Here is a 17401-nt window from a genome sequence, read left to right as displayed (position 1 = left end):
CACACTCTTTTTCATGAGCTAGATTGTCCAATCAAAGCCAAGAGAGATTCTAACTCATATGTGGCATGGGATTTGTGATAAAGTGACAGACAGAAATCTTAAGTCCCCACTGAAAAGGACAGTGGTATTGCAGTTAGGGCAGAATATCAAATTACTGACAGTGTATGATAAGCTGATTCTTTCTAAGGAAAAATAATTAGTGCAATTGAGCCCAAGTGCTTAGCTTCTTGAAATTTAAAACAGATTTAGAGAAGAGTGAGCAAGGGAGAAATCCCTATCATTACCTTGGGGCTATAAAAAGACACTAGATAAAATATCAACTTATAATTTTGTGGATTATGGAGCAAATTTCACTGACTTTGAATTTGAAATTTTTATTTTTTATTAAAAATTAAAACTTGGGGCTGGGTTTGTAGCTCTGTGGTAGAACATTTGCCTAGTACATGTAAGGCACTGGGTTTGATCCTTAGCACCACATAAAAATAAAATAAAGATATTGTGGGGAAAAATTAAAACTCTTCTGGGATTATTACATGAATCTATGCTAGTCTTGTGATCATAAGCAATAGAGATTGTGTGAATGATCCTACCAGTGGCTCTTAAATGTGACTGTGTAGCAGAATAGACCAGGGAACTTACTAGAATTCAGATTCCCGGCCTACTTGGATGTGTCACAGCAAGTGGTATTTTTAAAAAATATTTATTTTCTAGTTGTAGTTGGGCACAATACCTTTATTTCACTTATTTATTTTTATATGGTGCTGGGGATCCAACCCAGGGTCTTGGGCGTGCGAGGTGAGCGCTCTACCGTTGAGCTACAACCCCAGCCCCAGCAAGTGGTATTTTTAACAAGCATTCCAAGGGATTCTGATGCAGTAGACTTGACCATACTTCAAGAAACCAGGATTTAAACTGTCCAAATGAGCTCTCATAAGAAAAGTGAGATTTTGTCTAAAACTAGAAGACTGTTCATGTGTCCTTATCTGATATGAAAATGACTTCCATCATTTTATCCCACGCTTCATCCCAGAGTTAAGGCAACAATACATACTTTGTCCCACTTCACATTTTCCTGATCATGTTGTTAAACCTTGTTGGAAATGATTTGTTGTTTCTGGTTGAAGTTTTCCCCTTTCTTTCTAACAGTAAGGTGAATAAAACTCATTTTGTTCTAAAAGAGAAAAAAAAATTCCAAAGTAACAAGATAAAGCCTGTAATATCATGGATAATAAAACTAAAGAGAATAAGTTTGGAACCATATAAAAATAAAATGTCAACATGTTCTTGGGTATCCAGACAAAAGCCCAGTGTTGGCATAAAAGATGCTTGAATAAGATATATGTCTAAAGGTAAAGCTCGAGGTCTGCATTTACTTTTAAAACTTCTAATTATTTTAGATCAGATATTAACAATGGAGTAGTAGGGAAGTGGGAGAATCCAGGCTGTTTCTCCTGTGAGTCCCTCAAAGGACCTCAGGCCTTCACTCCTCAGCTCAAAGGCAGTCGCTGATTCTTAAGGGTTGACCGAAACTTGCCAATATTCCAGTCTGGAAACCAGCTGTGCAAAACAAAACCTAAAATGTTCCCCTGGAGCAAAGGAAAATACGTTTGGTTTCAACAGTGTCTCTTAGAGAAACTCGGACACTCTCACTATGGCTCCTTCCTGCATTCTTTGGGGTTAGCAGCCACCACAAGAAAACAGCATGAGAAAAGGCTGAGTCAAAGAAGGACATGTAGCAACAGGCCCAGGAACCTCTCAAGTGGCCCAGAAGGTAGAGGCCATCTGTTTTTGTTGCGGGACACTGTACTTTCCTGGAGCTTCACAGGTTTGTGGATCATCCTTATTTGGAGTACCTCAAGACTAACCCACCTGGTTTGTAGTGGGAAGTGTCTCTCTGAAATTCATGACTATGAACATTCACAATGCTGTCACCTGTGTTCTGAAGCCCTGACAACATGTTAAAATATTGTTAGGAGGAACATGGGTGGCTTCTACTGTAAATGATTATTTAATAGTTTGAAAAGAATGCAAAATAGAAAAAGGATAAAGGCATAGGCTTCTTTTCTAGCTCAAAGTATTTAAAAGTAAACTCTGAAAGTTGGATGAGTGATTTCATCAAAGTACTGAAGTCAAGTTCCATTCTAATAAATACCACATCCACCTAAGAATTAGATTTTGAAGTCCCACTTACTACCTCACACGCTTCATATAACAAGGGAATACCATTGCAGTGTAACAAAAGAAAGGATATAATTTTGGAAGGGTCATAAGCTTGTGGCATGCCAAGCAGCATACCTGTCACTCTGCAGAGGGGATTACTTTTGCATGAATGTATTAGAAAAGTCATGGAGAAAGACTGACCATGCAAAATGTTCCCCAGTCACATCCTGAAGAATAATCTTAAAGCTGCTGGGAGCTGGGAGCCCTGGAATTATTCTGAGGAATTTCATTAAGAACAGAATATCTGTAGACATTCACTGATTGGCTTCAATCTGGTCTGACTGCAAGGATCCAGACACACACAGTTAAAAACTGGAGTTGATTTCAGGATCCTGGGTTGGCCTAAGTCTGATGGATGTCAGTTGGATGAACAGTTTTTATTTCAGAATGATTGTTAGTGTGGCTGCTGCCACTGATTTCCTAAGAGATGGAGCTCTGATATAAGAGAAGCTTTTGAAAACATTCCTGGGAAACAAGACGCTGTCAAAGGAGTGACACATTATATAAACTCCAAAGTATGAAGCAATAGCTTTGGTTGATTGCTTGTAAGAAACTTCTGACCTATTGCTTCTAAGTTAGTAAAGACCATTAATATAGTTTTAATGAGCCTTGACAATGAACCTTGTTTATTTATTTATGCACTATGCTGAGAATGGGAACCCAGTGCCTCACACATGCTGGGCAAGTGCTGTATCACTGAGCCACAACCCCTGCCCCCAGAACTACAGTATTGATATTCTTAACCAGAAGACAAAATATCATGAAATAATTAAAATATAGTAAGACAAAAAGGAGCATTTGGTATCCTCATTATTTCTGTTTTTTTTTTTTTATTGTTTGTTTGTTTTGTTTTGTTTAGTACTGGGAATTGAACTCAAGGGCACTCAATCACTGAGCTACATCCCCAGCCCTATTTTGTATCTTACTTAGAGACAGGGTCTCACTGAGTTGCTTAGTGCCTCGCTAAATTGCTAAGGCTGTCTTTGAACTCATGATCCTCCTGTCTCTGCTTCCTGAGATGCTGGGATTATAGGCATGTGGCACCACTTCCAGCCTCATCATTTTTTAACCTACAAATTTTACTCTCTGGATTTTCTGACTGGTTTGTATGGTACTTGCAAGTCCAAGTGAACAGAGGTGGCCACCAGTTGGGTGCACAGTTTTTATTTCAGAATTTTTCTCACAGACTGAACACGTGAGAAAAACCAACCAACCAACAGCACTGCTCAGATGTACCACCTGCTCAAAGTATATGAGGCTTTTGCCATCCCAGTGGCTCTGAGGAGCCTTGCTCCTGGCCCCTCACCTCCTTCTCATCCTTCCAGTTGGACAGCTTACAACTTGAACAACCAGAAAAACAACAAAACCCAACAGAGGCTACAGAACCCCTCTGAGGTGTCATTATTGAAACATGATAGTGCAGAATCAATCTTCAGAGGTTAAGGAGGAAGTTTTTTAATAAAAAGTATAATGACTAGGTTGGACATTTTAGAAAAAACTTAACTTTAAAAGGAAAGCATCAATGCATTTATAATCCCAGCTACTCAGGAGGCTGAGGCAGGAGGATTGAAGGTTGACTGCCCACTTGGGCAATTTAGCAAGACCCCCATCTCAAAAAAAAAAATGTATAGGAGGGCAGCATGAATCTAGTTTTGCATTGGCTTGGATTTCTGAATTCTTCCTCTGGTTCCTATTATTTGAGTATTGTCCTTATTAATAACACTTAGCTTTGTCACCCCCATAGTGATAATGACAGGAAATGCTGGGAGTGCTGTGACAACCACTTTGCATGGAGCCTTCCTGCTGGGGAAGGTGTGCGTGTGTGTTTGTGTGTGTGTGCACGCGCGTGTGTGTCCTGTTTAAGACAGAGGAAATGTAGATACCTGGCAGCAATGGAAACTGGGATTCCCCAGTCCTCAGCCTAAGGCTAGTGTAGACTGTCTACTTGTATTTTTAAAAATCAGATAGCAGGACGAAAGTGTAAGAAAAAAACCGTTTCCATGCTCAATGTGACTATCTTTGGAATTCTTCATTATTTCACAAAATACAAAGCTCAGACGTGAACGTCTACATCCACCACAAAATAGAATCATATAAGTGGTTAGCACACAAACATAATGATCTTTTTCATTTTTAAAAATATAAATAACAATGTTCAAGGTTTTGCAAGTTTCTTCTCAACCTGTGTCTTTTTAAGGCTTCGTGTCGCAGACCCTTCATCAATGGTACTTGCACCCTGCCGTCAGGGTACCCTGCCCACCAGCACGAAAGGCCACTGTGGATACATTCCTGAGGGTGACACACTAATCTATGTCACCTCAGCCAGTTAAAACCTAAACGAGCAATCAACACCCTCCAACCAGTCCTCACAGTTTCATTAACTTTCTTTCTACTACAAAGTAACAATAGAAAGGGGTAAGTTTCCAGCAGCATTCAAGCTCTCAAAAGATGAATCATGAAGGGCAAGAAGGAAAAACCAGGCTTCTTCCTGAATAGAACTTTCTTCCTCTTATCCAGGAAAGCCCCAATAACCCATGTAGTTTATACAGTGGTTTGTACTGAAACTTTTTTTTTTTCAGATTAAATAGTATTGAGAGAAGCCGGGATCTTTTGGTGGGGTATTTTAGGAGAGGTTAAAGTGGAGAGGTTAATGTTGGAAAAATGCCACTGAAAGTACATCCCCCAACAGGAGTCGTTTTGCTGGTGAGGTCCGGGGGCAGAGCCAGGGCCCCGGTCTTGGGAGTGAAGTCCGAGGGCAGACTCTCCAGCAGACACTTGACCTGCTCTTGGCCCAGTTTTATCTTGTCGTCCAGCTTTCGCTGCTCGATGAGGAGTGTCGACTTCATTTTCACGAAGTGCTGGTAATCCTGGAGCTGCTCCTCCGAGAGGTAATTGGCCAGGATGTCCAGCACCACTCGCTCCCTCCGATCCAGGTTCTCCTTGAGCTCCCGGGCATCCTCGTGCTGCCCAGCCAGCATCTTCCTTTTCTCGTTCAGAGAGCTCTGCCAGGGCAAAACGGACAGATCAGCAAAGGGCACAGGGAAGGAAGAAAAGAGCCAAGCTCCCTGCAAGGCAACCTTCGAAGGATGGCAAAATAAAGTCTCTACTTCAGTTGTTCGGTTTTTATTTCAATTGTTGTTAGGAGAATAATGTTTTGAAAATCAACTTCTCACCCCTAGGCTGTACATTACATAACTCTCTCCCTGGTACAGTGGTTTGGTAGCTTCAGGTTGAGAGGGGTTACATTAGATGGCTGGGGTAATGACCTGACTTTCTGGCCATGGGCTTTAAAGAGCAATCAGCAAGGTACCTTGAGTTCCAGAGTGTTTCTCAAGTGTGGCTGCTAGGTCAGCAGCAGCAGCAGCACCTGGAAACTTGTTAGAAATGCAAATTTGCAGCCTCAGTTTCACCTGCTGAATCAAAAACTGTGGGGGTGGCTCAGAAGATTTTTTTTTTTTTTTGGTACCAAGGATTAAACTCAGGGGTACTCTGAGCCACATCTCCAGCCCTATTTTTTTGTATCTTATTTGGAGATACAAAACTCAGTCTGAGATGCTTAGTGCCTTGCCTTTGCTGAGGCTGGCTTTGAACTCACAATCCTCCTGTCTCAGCCTCCAGAGTTGCGCTGCTGGAATTACAGGTGTGTGCCATTGCACATAAGTTTTGTTTTAACAGGATTTCATGGTGGTACTTTGAAAATTTTTTAAAGTTTGAGAACCTCTCCTAATCCACAATGACAACTGGGCTACTATATTTCCCATCTCTAAAGAAATCAGTTTTCATTTTTTTTCAGGTTTCTTTTTCAGGCCTCTAGAAAGAAAATGAGAGAAATCCATCAAGGATATTGATTTCATATTCTAAGACTTTCTTGCACAAGCACAAAGGTAGGGTAACACACTTTACTGTCTTTCTTTTGGTACTGAGGATTGAACCCAGAGGTGCTCCACCACTGAGTTACATCCCCAACCCTTTTTATTTTGAGATAGGACTTCGCTAAATTGTTGAGGTTGGCCTCAAACTTGTAATCTTCCTGAGCAACTGGAATTACAGGTGTGTGCCACCACAACTAGCAGTAGCATACCTCATCAGAGCTAAATATGCTTTGTAAAAATCTTTTTTTTGTATCAAAGTATCAAGGCTTGAACCCAGGGGTGCTTAACCACTGAGCCACATCTCCAGCCCTTTTAAAATATTTTAGAGACAGGGTCTTCCTAAGTTGCTTATGGTCTTCCTAAATTGCTGAGGCTGGCTTTGAACTTGTGATCCTCTTGCTTCAGCCTCCTGAGCCACTGGGATTACAGGCATGCACCACCACACCCAGCCTATGAAAATCTTTAATGTGCTTTTCTTTTCTTTTTAAAAATCTAACAAACTGACATGAATGTTGTTTTTAAATTTTAAAAAATTAGCATTTATTCTTTCAGGCTGTTCAGACCAAAGTGATTGAGAAAAATTAAAATGTAAATTAGTTAAGAAATAAGATCAGTTAAATATCCTTCAGTACCAATTAGCTTATTTAGGATTATCAGAGGCTCATGTGTATTTGCCCTAAATCCTCCTAAACAGCCTGTCAGACCTTACATAATAATGCCTGGCGGGGAAAAGTACAAAGTTAAAAGTTTTATCTTATAAATATCTTTTCCCCTCCCAGAAAACAACCCCAAGGCGTCAAATTTGGTTTCTTAATAAAAACCGATGCTGATATAGTATGGTAAGGATCCAGGGAGACCACACAGAAAGCACGTAAGCTCAGAGTGCGTGACACAGAACATCTGGTGCATTTATCCAATGAGGTCGACACTGCTGTTACCTGTCCTCTTCCTTCCAGACCTGGGTATGGTGGAGACACCCGAGTACACTCTCAAAATGCCTAACAGTTTTGTTGTCTCTATTTATTAAATATCAATATCTATCATCTTGCTTTTATCTTGTTCTAGAAAGAAAGGAAGGAGGAGGTGGGGGAGGGAATAAACCCCAGCATTGGTGTTTTTACACTTGAGGCTCAGCAGTCTCTGAGCCTGAAGATGCCACCTTCTACCTTGGTCATCTATTCCCTCCTAGCTCTAGAGCGATTTTATCATCATCTTTTTCTGGGCGGGGAGGGGAGGCAGGGGTAACCAGGGATTGAACCTAGGGGTGCTTAACTACTGAGCCACATCCTCAGATCTTTTTATTTTTTTGAGACAGGGTTTTGCTAAGTTCAGAGGCTGGCTTTGAACCTGCAATCCTCCTGCCTCAGCCTCCAGAGCCACTGGGATTACAGGTGTGTGCTGGTGCACCTGGTTCTATTTTATCTTCTTGAGAGAAGGGATCCTGTCTAATAGCACCGCTCTTACGTTTGTGTGCTCAGAGGGAAAACTTGCTGAACTGAGTTGCTAGGCCACATACCCTTTCTTCATTACTAGCGTCTTCACCAAGGCCGCTAAGGACGTTCTCTACACGGGCCAGGCGCCCCGAGAGGGAGAGCAGCAGGTTCACCACCTTGTCCAGGTCCCCTATGAACATCTTGTACTTGTCAAACTCATTGGGCTTGCAGAGCTCACTGATCACAGCCTCCACCTCTTCTCCCAAGGCATTATTAAGCTTGATGTCCATGAGCAGACTCCCCTTGGCTTCCTGGAGCGTCTCCAGCTTGTGGGTGAGGCTTTCAATAAGCTCAGCCTGTAATGACAAAGAGACAGAGAACATCACCAGCAGCAGTCAAAGTGAGGAGGAGAATTCACATCCTCCAGCCACCGCTTCTCTTTTCTCCAAGGCTCAGCAGAATGCACCCCTGCTCTATAAGGCCCACTCCTGGATGGCAGGCCATAATATTCTTTCCTTCCCTTGAATGTCTACAACGGTTTTCCCTGAAACTATTCAGTCCCAAAGGCCAGCACCTGCCTACACATGGCCTGATCATGTTTTTCCCCTGTGTCATGTCGTGTACCACTCTGCTTTACCAACTGGTTTGTTAACTAATATTTAAAAGTCCTTTCAAGACAGGTTTTCAACTGATTCAACAATACTGTGGGGTAGGCAGGCAGGTAGTGCAGACATTCTTCTTGATTTACAAATAGAGAAGCCAAGGGTCAGAGGACCGAAGAAACTTGTTCAGGGTTGAGAGAGGAGTGGCTGTTAGTCACAGTCACCATGTGCAGAGCAATTACTATAAGCCCATGCACCAAGAGAAACTAAGCTGATCATCTCATCTAGTCTCTCCACACTGTAGGACTCTTATCCACACACAACAAGTGGGGACACGAGACTGAGGTGAAGCAACGTCCTAAGACACATGCACCACGGGCAGGGCCACCCTGAGTGCCGGCCAGCCTGACTTGGGGGCCCACCCTCGTGCAATCATCAGAAATACTGCATGGTGACCTTTTCCAGCGTCAGCCATTTGTTCTTTTTACATCACCCCACTGTCTCTCCTTATCAAAGCACTGACAACCTAATTCTAAATTTTAATACTTAAGAAACAGGGCTGCACAAATAGTATATATGTAACTGAAGGAATGAAGTCAATGCCTTAGCGGTTTCAACTCTGAGTTCATTTACATTAAATGTCTTCTACTTTGCTTCAACAGAAATTAAACTCTATGGTTTTTGTCATTAGCCTTTCATCTCTCTCTTAGCCTAAGGTGACCACATGGAAAAAGAATACAGTCCTTTCTTCTAAATTTATTGATCACTAAAAGGTTTCCAGCTTAAAACACAACACTTCAAGGCCAAATTACGTGGCTCCAATTAAAAGCCTGGTTAAAAATCAAGGTCACAACCTTTGAGTTGGAATATATCTTCATTTTAAAGGATTGGGGTAACAACAAAGAAAAAGATATCAGTATTTCTGTCTAGCAGAATTGAAGGGTTCGGACAACTTTTTTTTTTCTACTATTGCTTTACCACAGAGGGCCATCAGGAATACAGTGACAGTGCTACAGGGAAATATTTGTTTCTCCACAATCTGCCCATCTTAAACCTGAACCTCTAGAGGTTCCTCAATGTTAGGTTCACAATGTCTCTGAAATGTTCAACTTCTGGTTTGAATGGTGACATCCCATGGCCCTCTTAACCTGCCTAATTCCAAAGGCTTCAGATGCCTACAAAATTCACCCCTGCTACACCATCTCGTGGGTTATAGTCCTTGTCTTAACAAACCAGGGAAAGCCAAAGACAATTTTAGTAGGAAAAAAATGTCCAGTGTATAAGCATTTTACTCCTCCCCTGAAGACTGAGCCCAGAAAAATGCAGTTGGAAGAGAATGATGTCTAATGTTAATTGTTTAATTTTCCTTATCGTCTCCTGGAAAATGCCATTGTTTTCCCCAAAAGTACTGCTGGCTGGCAGCTATGGTACCTGCCTGCAAGACAGCATGGCAGATACCACCATTAAAATGCCTAGCAAGGTATAACGACCCTTTGTTGTGATAAGTTCATATTGAGAGAAGAGCAAGGAACCGGAAGGAAAGCAGTGGGGGAAAACCAACCTTGCCCCGTGTTCTCACTGGACAGGAACAAAGCAAGTCAAATGTCACTGTTCCTGTTTTTCAGACAGGCAATGAGAGTGGCTGCCATAAGAGGCCACATGAGGGCAGCTCTAGAGTTTTTAATCTTGTAGGGTCCGGCTCCCGGGCTTGTCACGCTAACATTACCAGGTGATACCTTCTCCTAGAAAACTGGGCTACCAAACTCAAAGAGGTAGTTAACTGAGCAAAACATTACTCCGCTCAGAAAAGGCCTGTTGCTCATTCAAATCTTCAGCATGTTTCAACCCCAAATCTTGAGAAATAAAATTTCTAGAAAATGCCTTTTAAAAAAACCCCTGAATTGTAGAAAGAAAAGGCAACAGTCTCATGATCTCCATTATTCCTCTAAACATTTATGACTTCTTTTGAAATTAACATTGCATGTCATTCTTGGAAGGACGTCAAACCACTTTTAATAGTTTAATTGATGTCATTTAAAAAATTCTCATTTTGGCTCACAGAGGCTGGTAGTTTAAGGGACAAATGTGATGATTAATAATTTGCACATGAACAGAACCAGGAGGACAAGTAGTTTGACTTCACATGTAAGAGGGACAGGGCCAAGGATGTAGTTCATTGGTAGAACGTTTGCCTAGCATGCAGAAGACCCTGGGTTCAATCCCCAGCACTGCAAAAACACAAAGTCATTCGGGTGAGTGGTGAATAGAGGGGAGAATTCATTCTCCTGAGATCCGCTGACCTTGGCTCAACTCTCTCAGGCTCCCAAGAGATCGGCATGTTCAATGCTCTAGGATGGTCAAAAGGACCTGCCACTGTGGACAGCAACTGGAGGTCAGGCAAGTCTAATCTACTAGGTCTTTCCCTTCCAGAACTGGTTTTGGTTTTCAAAGACATCAATACTGGGAAGAATCCTAAAATGTGTCACAGGAACCTGCTGTATATTCCAGGTTCCACAGTCTAAAGAACAGAAGGAAAAAACATGTCCAGGAGTGGTATGAGGAGGCTTCTGATGGGAAAAACCAGTCTGCATTCTGACTTTTGGGAGTGATTTGCTGGGCTGCAATGCAATATCTCACAGCTCAGTCACAGACACTAAGGGCATCTCTGTCATTTCTGGTACTACTGCATATTTGGATGGTATTTGAAAAAAAATTCTTTTTCCCACCAAGCTCTTAAATGTGCAAATCAGAAATATGCAACAAAGAGGACAAAAAGGGAAAGTTGATTGTACTACAGTCATTTCTTTGCCAGGCAGATCTCAAAAACAAACACTAAGCAGAAATCACTATGAGGGACAGGACAGGTGTGTGTGTGCATGTGTCAATAACACCCTAGTCTCTCAGGAGCTACTTAATTTGTAAAATCATTGACATTTGTACATTTAGCTTCTCATCTGGCATAAACTATTAACTCAGCCTGCATGAGATGCTATTTATAAGGGTTCTTTCTCTAAATATAGTTTAACAGACCCTCCCTCCTACCTCCCCATCTGCAAGCAGAAATATCCTGCTGGGCCCTCCCCTCCTTCCTCACAGCTTCAGGATGAGCACAGACTATGAGTCAGAGTCAGGCTCAGACATAAAGCTCACCATGAGGCAAGTTACTTGACTTCTGTGTCTCAGTGACCCACAGCAAGGAGATAACACCTAAGACTAATAATAATGTTGTATTGAGCTTTTTCTCCATGCCAGACATTGTTCAATTGTTTTTCTCTTCAGTCACTACTTACAATAACCTGATGAGACAGGTACTATTATCATCCCCATTTTTCTGATGAGCAAAATGAGGCAGGTAGAGGTTACTGAACTTGTCCAAGTCCTTACAATTAGAACAGACTTAACCTGTATCAGGTTGTCTGGCTCCAGGATTCATACTTTCAATCATTACATTAAAAACAGTTCATAGGAACACTAGGGTCAAACAAAATAAGGCTTGTGCAGACACTTTAGAAAAGTATCATTCATATTCAAGGTTTGGGTGTGTGTGTGCCGTCATAAAATCAGGCACCATCTGAAGGACACACAGCATTGGCTTGGGTAGCCATCTTGAGGGGGAGACCCAGCTTCTCTCTCTGCTTGGGGACTTGTGCCCATGGTATGCCAGCAACATCACTATCAACACATTTGGCTTCTGTGGACACTCTTCACTCAAATGAGAATAACATAGGAAGATTGGGCAAGTGGCTGGGGTATGGAACCAGAGTGGAACTGAGGTGATAACAAGGGCTAGGTAAAGCCATTTCTACCTCGTGGGCTGTGGTGTTGGATTTAAGTAGGAAGATCCAGGCTGCGGCACGTTATTGCCACCCTTGGCGGAATTCCATCAGAGACAGTCAGGGCAGTGTCTGTCCCTGGGACAGCAACGGGATCAAACCTGCTTCCCATGCAGAGTGACCTGATCAGAGTGCAAAGATGATGGGGACTTGACTGCCATTTCCAATATTCCCTAGCACATTCTCTGCCCCAAATCGTTCTTTACCATTTTTTTCTTGGGAAGGCTTGTGAACAGAATGTCATCTTATCCATAGGCTCTTGGTTCCAGTTATCAGAATTCTTTCTGATAACAGACTAGAATGGATAACATACTAGAAACAATATTAAATCTCTTCAACTAAACTCATCTCCCCTCCCCAAAGTGGTCTCTTGCTTTCTCTGTTCCAGTTATGACCACCACCTAGGCCTGGAGCTGGGGAATCATCCTTGACTCTTTCCTCTCTTCATCCCCCACATCTAATCTGTCACCAGGTTCTGCCTGTTTTTGTTTCTTTTTCCTCTATTGTTGTTGATCAGTTCCTCTGTCTCTCACTGCTATTACTGCACTATCCTGAGATTATCATCATTTCTGTATCATGACTCTGACCAACAGAAATAATCCAATTTAAAGGACATAAAGAAAGAAAAATGAGCAGAGCTTCTGGGAATTGTTGGTCAATATAAAAAGGTCTAATATTGTGTCACTGGACTGGGAGAGGAGAAGAGAGGTTAAGGTGTAAGAATATATAAAGACATAAAGGCTGAAAATATCCCAAATTTTGTGGAAGATAAAAATTTACAGAATCAAGAAGTTCAGCACACTCCAAACAGGATCAACTCAAAGAAAATCAGGTCCATACAGATCATAATCAAACTACCAAAAGCCAAAGAAAACACCCATTGCATATAGAAGCAAATATTTAAATAACTGTATATTTCTCAATGGAAAGCAAGAAGAATATAAACAGTATGAAACAACCTTTTTAAGGTGTTGAAACTAAAATTTCAACTCAGAATTCCATATCCAGTGAAAATGTCAAGAGTGAAGATATAGTTTTTACTAAGTTTCATGCTTAGAAACATCTTAGGTTTTTGATAACTTTAAATATTAGATAATGAATTATTATTTTACAAAAGGTAGAAGCCTATTCTTTGCCTCAGAATACTGACCAAGCATCAATTCTTAAGCCACTATTAGGAAAAGCTTGTTACATGTTAGGAAGAAAATTGTTTTGTTTTGTTTTTTTATATACCAGGATTGAACCCAGGGGCACTTAACTACTAAGCCACATCCCCAGCCCTTTTTGTATTTTATTTAGAGATAGGGTCTCACTGAGTTGCTTAGGGCCTTGCTAAATGCTAAGGCTGGCTTTGAACTCTTGATCCTCCTGCCTTAGCCTCCTGAGCTACTTGGATTACAGGTATGCGCCACCACCCCCAGCAGAGAAAATTGCATTTTGAACTTAATGCTGAACACATTAATAGATTCCTTCAATACTATCATTATTTAAAGCTCATTTTGTTTCCAAATCGGATGTTAAGTGATACTAATGGAAATTCTATTACACATTTATAAACTTGTAGTTCTTTAAAAGAAACACAAAACTGATAACAGAGTTCTCCACTGCCACAGGATAAAATCTGAACTTCGGCATTTTACACAAAGTCTTGTGTGATCTCCATGATGTTCTGGCCCCTGTGGATCCTGAGGGCCTCGTCATCTACCATTTATGTGGACTTTATTATTTTTCCACATTACTTGAAGTATCTTTTCTTCACTATCTATCTGCATGCTTCTCTGTGCTTTTTAATCTATCTCTCTGGGGTTTCCTAGTGCTTTTCCCTTGGTCTTAAATGGCCCCTTTCTCTTGACCTGATTCACTCTGACACATTCTTTAACACTGAGCTTGGGTTTTACCTCCTCCAGGGAGCCTCCCTTGATTCTACCCTCTGGATTAGGTCCTGTTTCTCTGGGCTTCCCTGCATGGTACATCCATCCATCAGAAGACCCATAATACTGCACCAGTCCAAAGGCTCCATCACTGAAGGAAGAAGAAACCAAAATACCTCTGATGGTTGTTAGGACCCTCCCCAACTAAATATCCTATTCTCATCTTTCTCCCTCCCTGTAGGACCAGATAAACCCAAGGGGCAAGTTTCTATCTTCCTGGTGCTATGGGTGAAGAGAAAGAACAATTGTGAGTTGCTTTTCCTCGTAAGTAGCTGGTTTAGGAAAACTAAGTGCTTGTCCAGCCCCCTTGGCAACAAGACGCCGGCTTACAACAAGCATCTTAACGTGGAAAACACAAGATGCATCAACACTGCATCTCTGGATGGCGTCACCTTAAGAATCTCTCTGCTGAGAACAGGATAGGAGCATCCTGCCGTCTTGTACCTTAGAGCTTAAACAGCATGTTAGTGTATGTTAGTTACTTTGTCCCCACAACTGCCATGTGAAGAATCACCATCACTGTTTCATAAGGAACACTGAGGGTCAAAAAGAGGCAAGCTACTTGCTTAACTTTATTAAACCCCAGTCATTTTACCTGTGATCTTTCACAGTGTACTTTTGACGTTTTTCTTGGTACAATCCAACTCCGGGGTTCTGCCCTTTCTCACGTCATTCAGCAAGCATGCATTTTGTACATACTAGGTGTAACGCCTGGATTATGTGCCTGTTTGGGAGACAGCTTCTCCCTGGTGCTCCTCCGCACCCTGGGAGTGGGATTTTGTCTTCGGAAGCCTGATGCTTCATTTGAAGGCACTGTAAATGACTTGAAGCTCCTCGGGCCTCAAATGGCTGATACTACTGTCCTGATATTTTGGGATTTAATTGGTTTTATGTTCAGACTCTGGGTCTAGTTAATTATACTCAAACGATCTCCATTTTAGCTCAGTTCCAGGGCTGTGAGGTTTAGAGGCAGCTGACTTTGGAGCAGGTTTTAGCAGGTTTGGGGTCAAATAGACTTAAGGTTAAAATCTGACTCTACTATTATGAACTGTGTGACCCCAGCACTCAAGTTCTTTAATTCTGACTATTTTAGTGTAAAATATGCCAATACAGGAGGAGTCAGTGGGATTTAGTATAAATAAGGAATATAGGCAGCACCGTGTAAAAGATAAATAAGTAAAAATAAATAACACAGTTCATACCTGAAACATAGTGTTATTACTTGTCTCCTGTGAGGATGAATTAATACATTATTTTTTCATATTCTTAGTCTAAAAATACTTTTTGCCACCTCATCCTCAGAGTGAGAGGGTGATAATAAAGTGATGAAAAAGCAGCTAAAACAAAATTAAAATGGGAGAAAAGCAACAAGTCACCTGCCACACTGTTACAGAATTATAGAATGTAGGTGTGTCTACATGTAGAAAATAAGACAACAAAAATGTCTGTAAAATGTTTGGCTGAAGATGTCATGGCAACCTGCTGCATCTAATAGTGTTTAGATAGCTTCTTCTTTGGGATAAACACAGACCAATTGGGATAAACACAGACTAAGAGTAAAGTGGGTTTTTTTTCCAACCCCGATAAAATGGAGGTGCTCTGCAGAGAGGGAGACACCAGGAGATAAGCAATAAAGCCAGGACTGAGAGGGGCAAACGCCGATGTCTGCACGCCCAGCCTCCACCCACAGGGCTGGAGCAGCAAGGGGAAGAATACATGGACCCAGGTGCTTCTTAAATCCCTCCTGCCCTGGGATCCATATCCTGTTTGGGTTCATCTCCAACAGATTACCAAGTGGGCTCGGGATACATATTGTGGAATAAATGAAATAAAATCACACGAGAGAGTTTCTCCTGGAATGAGGGCAACTGAACACCATCCTCCAAAGAAGCAAGCTCTGAGATGTGAGGAGAGCAGCAGGCCTGGCGGAAGGCAGCCTCTCTGGGGTTATAGGCAAAGTGTAACGGCAACAACTCTCTTTCCTACAGACACAGCCCAGCTTAGATCTCCATGGCAGGTGGGAAGACCACAGCAACAGCATGGTCATTTTAAAAATGTCTGACATTTAAAATTTCTGTAGGAGTACCAAATGCTAACAAGTACATTCCAATCCCGCGCTTTCAAGTTCTTCATTAAGGTATTGCAAACAGAGTCGGGAATAGACATACAAAGGTTAATGTTACTTTTTCTCAGAAGTGTCTTTCAACTGGATTCTCTTTTCCTAAACAAATTTTACAGATTTTCTAGCTATCTTTTTTTTTTTTTTTAAAGAGAGAGTGAGAGAGGGGAGAGAGAGAGAGAGAGAGAGAGAGAGAGAGAGAGAGAGAGAGAGAGAGAGAGAGAATTTCTCGGTGGACACAACATCTTTGTTGGTATGTGGTGCCGAGGATAGAACCCGGGCCGAACGCATGCCAGGCGAGCACACTACCACTTGAGCCACATCCCCAGCCCCTCTAGCTATCTTTTTGACCATCAAATATAAAATGAAAATTACTCAGACTGCTGAGATCCCTGTGCTAGTCTAGGAAGCTGGAGACCGAGAACCCAGTCTACTTCTGAGACTTTTAAGAAATAACTTCATTCCTCTAAGCATTACTCTTGTCATATGTTAAAATGAAAATGACAGTAGCTGACCTATCATGCCTACCTGCAGGAAAGCTGTGAAAAAATTGGTTCAAGTGCCATGCAAATCCAAAGTCTAATAGTGGTTTCGGTAAAATCTGATGATATGACAGATTTCTTGCCCTTCTGCCCTACTGGCCAGTAGCCCTGCTAACTATAAGGACCTTGACAATCTTTCTGGGGAAGAAGAACAAGGGTAACCTTATTCTTTATTTACCTTTTTTTCATTGACATCCATCTGCTCCTCTTCCTCAGCCACCTCCTCTGGCATATCTTTGATTTTGTTCAGAAGTTCAGCCTTGGCAGCAGACACACTGTAGTAGGCAGAGCAGTTGACCAATGTGCCCACCATTTCCTTGTCTTCACTCCTGGACCATAAAGAACACAAAATACAGAAGCACTTAGCACAAACTTCATCACCAAAAATGGTGTGTCTACTCATAAATATGTAAAAAGTTCTATTTGGTTTCTTCCCTGGAGATCAGGATAAATTAGTAGTTTTTACAAATGCATGAAGCCAGGCAAATCCAGAATGGAAAAACCATGGAAGGCCATACTGGGGATGGAGTGGAAGTCAGGACTGTGGCCTTGCCAGAACCCTCTGGCAAGTCATTTTACCTCTTTGTACGTTTCTCCTTTTATAATAAATATAGGAAAAATGTTGCCTGCTTCATAGAAAGACAATGCACAGCCATGGCTTAACTGCTATGGAATAATTTTCAAGATGCTGCATAAGTCCTAGGTTTTAGGTTAGTTATCTCCTACTTTTCTTTTGTTACCTATAACCTTTCTGATACCCACTGTACTGTTGCTTAGACACTTAAAAGTTTTCCTCTTCAGTCTGATACCCCAGGTGAGCCTGGGAAATCTGGAGCTTATCAATCCCCA

At 41.7% G+C, this 17401-nt stretch overlaps 1 protein-coding gene across 4 annotated transcripts in view; it reads right to left on the bottom strand.

Moving 5' to 3' along the window:
- Window positions 1-2857: 2857 nt before the first annotated feature.
- The window catches only part of SHROOM3 (shroom family member 3), a 314183-nt gene continuing 299639 nt past the window's right edge, over window positions 2858-17401 (bottom strand). For all 4 annotated transcript variants that reach the window (XM_081303765.1, XM_081303768.1, XM_081303767.1 and 1 more), the window contains 3 exons: window positions 16731-16881; window positions 7609-7881; window positions 2858-5222 (listed from right to left, as the gene is read on the bottom strand). In XM_081303765.1, coding sequence (XP_081159891.1) covers window positions 4854-5222; window positions 7609-7881; window positions 16731-16881 — 793 coding nt within the window. In that variant the 3' untranslated portion in view covers window positions 2858-4853. The remainder of the gene's footprint in view (window positions 5223-7608; window positions 7882-16730; window positions 16882-17401) is intronic.

This window comes from Spermophilus citellus, assembly GCF_964194105.1.
Source record: "Spermophilus citellus genome assembly, chromosome: 8".
Classification (NCBI taxonomy): domain Eukaryota; kingdom Metazoa; phylum Chordata; class Mammalia; order Rodentia; family Sciuridae; genus Spermophilus; species Spermophilus citellus.
Note: the sequence above shows the minus strand (reverse complement) of the source record. Positions and strands in the feature narration are given on the sequence as shown.